The 6,831-nt window shown below is 51.0% G+C and overlaps 1 protein-coding gene across 1 annotated transcript; it reads left to right on the forward strand.

Moving 5' to 3' along the window:
• Window positions 1-1,935: 1,935 nt before the first annotated feature.
• On the forward strand, window positions 1,936-5,584 carry LOC123080008 (probable carboxylesterase 16). The gene is made up of 2 exons (XM_044502861.1): window positions 1,936-3,146; window positions 4,726-5,584. The coding sequence occupies exons 1-2, from the start codon at window positions 2,455-2,457 to the stop codon at window positions 5,264-5,266; spliced, it is 1,233 nt and encodes a 410-aa protein (XP_044358796.1). The 5' UTR covers window positions 1,936-2,454; the 3' UTR covers window positions 5,267-5,584.
• The last annotated feature ends 1,247 nt before the right edge of the window (window positions 5,585-6,831 follow it).

The following is a 6,831-nucleotide window of genomic DNA, read 5'->3' on the forward strand; positions in this document are numbered from 1 at the left end:
TAGCGTGTTTCCTACCCAGTGCTACTGGTAAATACCAGTAGCGTGGGGTCAAGAACAGGCGCTATTGGTAAACTTCTACCAATAAGCATTTTCCTAGTAGTGCCCGATCCCAACGATCACCCCGGGCGCTCCGGAGCATGCCACCATACCGGCCACCATCCTGCACCAAACACAGTCTTGAAGCCTCCCACGCTGTCTCACCACGGCACCGCGAAATGCGGCCTGCACAGCGAAGAAGAGGAGCCGGGACTAGGGGCAACAACACCTTCGAGACGCAGGAGGGCCTAATCTCCACCATCAATGACGGTAACTGACCGGACGCAATAGCAGGAGCATACTGCGGGCCCTGGAATGTTCGTAAAGCTCTCGCCGTCGCGCTGCAGAAGGTACGTCGGTGGCGTCCAGTGGCGAAGCCACACTTAAGCTGGGGAGTCAATTAAATACACAGCTTATGACAAAAACTACAAATATCAAGTAGAAATTATGCCAAAAAATATTATAAATGCATACATTTGACTACACAACATTCAATTGACCACACATGATTGGATTCCTGGCACCGCCACTGGTGGCGTCGCCGTTCCCTGTCCGAGCCGCTCCTCCTCAACACCACGCAGTAGGCAGCGAGGCCACGTCGGAACCAGCCCGCTAGGACCCAGATGGGCCCATAAGGGCCTAGATCTGGACCGGGGACACACCCTCAGCCACCCCGCCGCCAAGGAGCAGCGCCACCACCTCGCCTGCAGGTCGCCGGACCGCCGCCAGCCGAGCCTCGCCGCCGCCGCCCCCCTGCCACAGAAGTTGCTGACACCACCCGAGCCATATCCGGGGTGCCTCGCCGCCGCGGGGGGGGGGGGGGGGGGGGATATGGCTCGCGGGGAGACGGGAGGGGTCGGAAGACGGTGGTTTTGGTTCGCTGCCCGGGGTTTGAATTTCAACAACGTAAGCACGAGAATAAGCACCTCACGGTCATGCATGCATGCTGGGTTCTTGTTCACGGCCTTTTTGTTCGTGTCCCACCGCGCGACGTGCAGAGTAGGTACTATACATAAGATAACCTTGGCACCGACGTTTGCAGTTGCACCCTTGCAGATCCATGCACGATCGGCCACGCACCGATCTCACATACGTAACGTACGTACGCGGGCACGCACACGCTCTCCGTGAATGGCGCGCCGGACCGGGCCGATGCTGGCCTGGCTTCCAACGCCGTCGAGGCGCCTGCCTGCCTGCCCGATGTACGACGCGGTCGCGAAATTGCAGCGCGTGCCTTGGCCTGTTTCTTGCGACCGATGCGTAGCTGGTGCCCGTGCGGTCCGTTGAACCGTTCCGCCAGCGGGCGAACGGAACGGTGAGGCCCTATCTACGCGCGCGCCGTGCCGTGCCGCGGGACGCCACACGGTTTCAGGAACAGGAAACCGATCGATGGGGACTCGCGATCTTTGCGACGGCGGACGGAGACGGATAATACATATCTGGTTGTTCTCAGCTGATGGATCCTCCGGCGTGCAATCCGGCGTTGACCGTTGCCATGGACGAGGATTTCTATACGTGCCTTCCGGAAAGCTATCTGCCTCTGTTCCAGCTGAATTGCTTAGGCTAAATTAGCATAGAAAACGGAGGCTACGACTAGCACCGACACAACAGAGAAGGAGAAAATGAAGGGCAATCGTTTCGCATAAAGAAGTGCTTCCGCTGGGACACACACACGCTTTCACGTGAAACGATGGAATCTGGGAGTAGGCAGGCATCGTACCTGCACCGTTTAATGCACTCCACGTTGTTGGAGATAAAAAAAACCTGCCGAATTATACTCGCTCCACCAGGCGAAATGTGAGAACGGAAACTGCAAAGAGCGAACCCCAGGCTAGTACTAGTACCACCACCACCTCGCAAGGAGGGGAAGAAAAATCCACTACTGTACCACCAGGCGGGGTTTGAATTTGAACGACGAACGCACAGCAACAGCACAGGCCACAGGCGCAGGGGGGCGAGAGAGACCGTGGTCACGTTCGGGAAGCGGCCGACGCCTGCCTGCCTGGTAGCAACCATCCAAAAATCCTCCATCGCTTCCCCGTCTTTTCCTTCCTTCCTCGCTAGCTTCTCCCTCACCCACCTCCCTCTCCATTCTTCCTTCCTCCTGTTTCCCGTACCATACCACCACACCACACCACGCTGCTGCGCTGCCATCATCCATCCAGATAGCCACCCTACCAATCGCGGTTGCTTTCCCTCGCCCCAACCACTCCAACACCGCACGGAGCCGAGCCGATCCAATCCAATCCGGCCCCATTAACCCCCTCCGCGCCCGATTCCAATCGCGCCTCCGCCAGCTCCGACCTCCTCCCGGCCGAACCCGTCGGCGGCGATCGAGCAGATCCGGGCGCCGTCCCGTCTACCTCTCCCTGTGATGCGCGGATCCGGGCGGTGACCGGCGGCGGGAGCGGGCGAGCCATGCCGAGCGTCGGCGTGAAGATCTACAGCGTCTTCTTCAAGCTGCTGCTGCGCCACCGCCTCCAGTCGCTCGCCGCCGCCGCCGGCGCCGCCGCCGACGGCGACGGCGACGCGGCCGCCTTCGGTGTCTCCTGCCGCGCCGACGAGGCCACGGCGCCGGCCAACCCGGCCTTCTCCGCGGCCGACGGGGTCGCCTCCAAGGACCTCCACATCGACCCCAACTCGGCGCTCTCCCTCCGCATCTTCCTCCCCACGCCGCCGCCGCACCACCCGCACCTCCTCCACCCGCGCCGCGCCAGCGACCCCGCCGCCGGCCAGGCGGGCGCGCCCTACCGGGGCTACCTCCCGCACGCCGTCTCCTCCCCGCGGGCCGCCGCCTCCGCGCGCCGCAGGCTGCCCATCGTCGTGCAGTTCCACGGCGGCGGCTTCGTCACCGGGAGCAACTGCTCCGCCTCCAACGACGCCTTCTGCAGGCGGGTCGCCAAGTTCTGCGACGCCATCGTCGTCGCCGTCGGCTACAGGCTCGCGCCCGAGAGCCGCTACCCCGCCGCCTTTGATGACGGGGTCAGGGTGCTTAGGTGGATCGCCAAGCAGGCCAATCTCGCCATGATGAGCAAGGTTGGGGGCGGGGTGGACACGTTCGGTGCTTCCACCGTCGAGCCCTGGATCGCTGCGCATGGTGATCCGGCAAGGTATAATTTAATTCGATTCTGTAATCTCTCCTTTTGTAATTGCATTTCTTGCTACTTCTACTTTACTAAATGGCCAAGGAACATAATACTGCAGTGTGAAGTTGTCCAAAAGTGGGCAAGTCAAGCGATAGGAATTTTTATTTCATTTCTTCAATGGAAGTTCTTGTTTGTGATTCACCAGCATTATTTCAGAAACCGCAAATGAGAATTGCGCTAGTCAAGTGAACATGTCAAAACGATGAAGATATAGTTCCCTAGTCTATTAGATCTGACTAGCAGCGGGTTTAGAGAGAGCTCACGAATATATCATTTCCCCGTGGGTTGCCATTTCTGACTAGCAGCGGGTTTAGTGAGAGCTCACGAATATATCATTTCCCCGTGGGTTGCCATTTCTGACTAGCAGCAGGTTTAGAGAGAGCTCATGAGTATGTCATTTCCCCGTGAGTTGCCATTCTGGCTAGCAGCAGGTTTAGAGAGAGCTCACGAGTATGTCATTTCCCCGTGGGTTGCCATTTCTGACTACCAGCAGGTTTAGAGAGAGCTCATGAGTATGTCATTTCCCCTCGAGTTGCCATTTCTGACTAGCATTGGTTTAGAGACCATGAGTACGACATTTCCCCTCGAGTTGCAATTTCTGACTGGCAGCAGGTTTAGAGCTCAGGAGTATGTTGACTGGGGAAGATTCAATGTTTACCAGCTGACAGTTATACTCACTTAACATATGGTGTGCACTTTCTGTTATATCTTACCATTTGCGTGCACCTTAGCTTTTTGTGTGCACTCTGATCGGGTACACAGGCTCACAACATAGAAGCATCAAATATCCAAATATTAGTTGATTTAATTTGCCAGGATTACATTCTCCAAATGATGTTGACATTTTGAAGATGTCAATGCAACTTTACAAGATTTGCTTGACCGTTGGCATGTGGATAGGCCTTTTCTTGGTGAAATTTTCTAGGGCACATGTTTTCAACAAAGTTCTATATTTCGGTAGGTAGTATATGTTGAGTAAATAACTGCTAATGATGTCACCACAGTCCAATAACCTTGAACACTAGTGAAGGCATGCAATTTTCATATTACTGATTCTGGGATTCTTTATTGGTCATGTTTATTGACCTAACATATTAATGAAATTGAATTGCACTGAACTGTCGGATCGAATAGATCAGTTAAAACTTACTCTGGTCTGCTTCCTTACCTATAATGAAGATTTTATTTTAACTATGATTTCAGTAGAACCTGATGAAATTAGTACCTTTTTCGTGCCTTTTTATTATGTCCGTGATCTCTTAAATGTGATGTACATATTGATGGACTGTCATCATCTCAAACCTTGGTTGCTTGGTGTATCACACCTACCTGAGTTTAGACCCCTCAACAGATTAAGTGCCCACTTCAATTTAATTTCAAATAGAATAGCTGCATATTTGGTAACATCATTAAATGGTTCTTGCCTTCTACCTAAGAGACAAAAGAATATATCTAGTAATTTATTGTAAATCCTTTTGTTTTAACTGTTGTACATTTGTGTTGCTGGAGTTTGACCAGATCACCCGTCTTTTCCTTGGAGCAGATGTGTCCTACTTGGTGTAAGCTGTGGTGCCAACATTGCTGATTTTGTCACTAGGAAAGCGGTGGAAGATGCAAAGCAATTTGAGCCAGTCAAGGTCGTTGCACAGGTTCTGATGTATCCCTTCTTCATAGGAAGTGTTCCAACACACTCGGAAATAAGGCTTGCGAACTCATACTTCTACGACAAATCCACATGCTTACTTGCCTGGAGATTACTTTTATCAGAGAAAGAGTTCAGCTTGGACCATCCTGCTGCCAACCCCCTGGCCCCAGGCAGAGGAGGCCCGCCACTGAAATGCATGCCTCCAACCTTGACAATCGTTGCGGAACACGACTGTATGAGGGACAGAGCAATTGCTTACTCCGAGGAACTCCGCAAGGTAAATGTGGACGCGCCAGTCCTCGACTACAAAGATACAGTCCATGAGTTCGCAACACTTGATGTGTTCCTCAAGACGCCACAGGCCCAGGCCTGTGCCGAAGATATTGCCATATGGATGAAGAAATACATATCCCTGAGAGGGCACGAGTTCTCGTATTAGCTGTAGCAAAAGATCAGCGTTGTGAAATAGAGTCTTTACGGGAAGCATCGGTGCATTCTTTTTCACCTGGTGATGGGAGGCACTGCAAGTTAAAAGGTGAGGAACCAGTTAGGCGTAATATGAGAGTGCTGAGTACCTTTCCCCTTTATTGATGATCCTTGTGGAAGAATGTAGTGTGCAAATTGTAGACTGAACTCAAAGACAGATGCTCTTCCGCCTCATAGAGCTCAATTCTTTCATTCCTTTTGTACCCTTTGTGAAGTATTGAATTGCCGGGTCTCGAAATCACCATTTTTGAGAAAAGAATTATCACCCTAAGCTGTTGGCATGCCACAACACGTGAATAATTTATACCATCCAACATTGTCAACCTTGTTGCTCTACTGCCTTCCTACTTGGTTTGCCTTGAAATATCAATTTGTTTGACTTTGTAGCATAATTATCTGGGTTCTGTTTAAATGAGAGTTATCTTTGTGTGCATGCTACGGATTTCCTTGAAAGTATCAACTTTGATGTTGCAAGGCTTTAAAGTGAAACCTGTTAAAAGACATGCTTCATGCTGACACTAACATATTCCAGGCTCAAGTTTCTCATCCAAGTATCTGCTAACTTATTGTTCAATCATTGTTCATGTTCCCTTTCACCTAAAGAAAACTGATAGTTAAAAAGCAATACGCCACATAGTTGAAATCCTGAGAGTGGGTTAACATTAATCAAATGAAGATGTTAAACCATGTTAGAAAATGACGATGCGAAATCAGCATGAACTGTTTCTCTGGAAGAACACTCTCCACAGCAATCAAACTTCATGGGCTAGCTGCAGTTGTCTTCTTAGAATAGTCAGTAATGATCTCAAAGAGGAACTTTTGAGCATCCTGGAGCCAATATCTGGAATGACGCAAAGGCATTATTAAACAGCTGTCATAAGATATGCAGTCATATATGATACACATACTCATGCGTATTCTAGAAAAAAAATAGATATGCAGTCAAGTAAAATGCCTAGTGCGCGATTCAAAATAATATAAAAAAATAACACGCCTAGAGAAGCATTATATGAAACCTTATTTCTAAGTGTCAACCCTGAATGCTGATTTTAGCAAGTCTGTCTTCAAAATTTTGTCACGGATAGATCAGTGGCAAACACCTGCATGGCTGCATCCACAAATCTCTATCAATTTTTATCATCTTTTTTACAAAGATAGGGGATGCCCACTGGGGTAACGGAAGACAGCCGGCGAGCTTCTTCAGTTTTTCGGTTTACCACCGGTAAAAAGCAAACCTAACCAGCGACCAAAAGGGAACATTAGGTTATTACATTTCTCATCAGGGAGAAGAAACTTTCCTGTGCTTTTCCAGGTAGTGACGCCGAGCTGACTCACCAGGCAATTCGCCCCTTGTCTTGTCGAGCAACCGCAGGTTCTTGTCCATCAGCGCCGGCCGATTGAGAGGCCTTGCAGGCGATCTTTCACCGCGAGTCTCTTCACTGGTGAGTACGATTTCAGCTTCTGGCCCTGTACTGGGAGCAGAAGGTACTGTCAATCGCCCTCGCACGGTGCTAACTG

Source organism: Triticum aestivum, chromosome 3D (assembly GCF_018294505.1).
Source record: "Triticum aestivum cultivar Chinese Spring chromosome 3D, IWGSC CS RefSeq v2.1, whole genome shotgun sequence".
Taxonomy (NCBI): domain Eukaryota; kingdom Viridiplantae; phylum Streptophyta; class Magnoliopsida; order Poales; family Poaceae; genus Triticum; species Triticum aestivum.

What these genes read in the sequence shown, in the direction of transcription:
- LOC123080008 (XM_044502861.1), top strand. Translation starts at nt 2,455, where the DNA reads ATGCCGAGCGTCGGCGTGAAGATCTACAGCGTCTTCTTCAAGCTGCTG. An exon ending in GCGCATGGTGATCCGGCAAG is followed by an intron (nt 3,147 to 4,725) that starts GTATAATTTAAT and finishes TCCTTGGAGCAG; the next exon opens with ATGTGTCCTACTTGGTGTAA.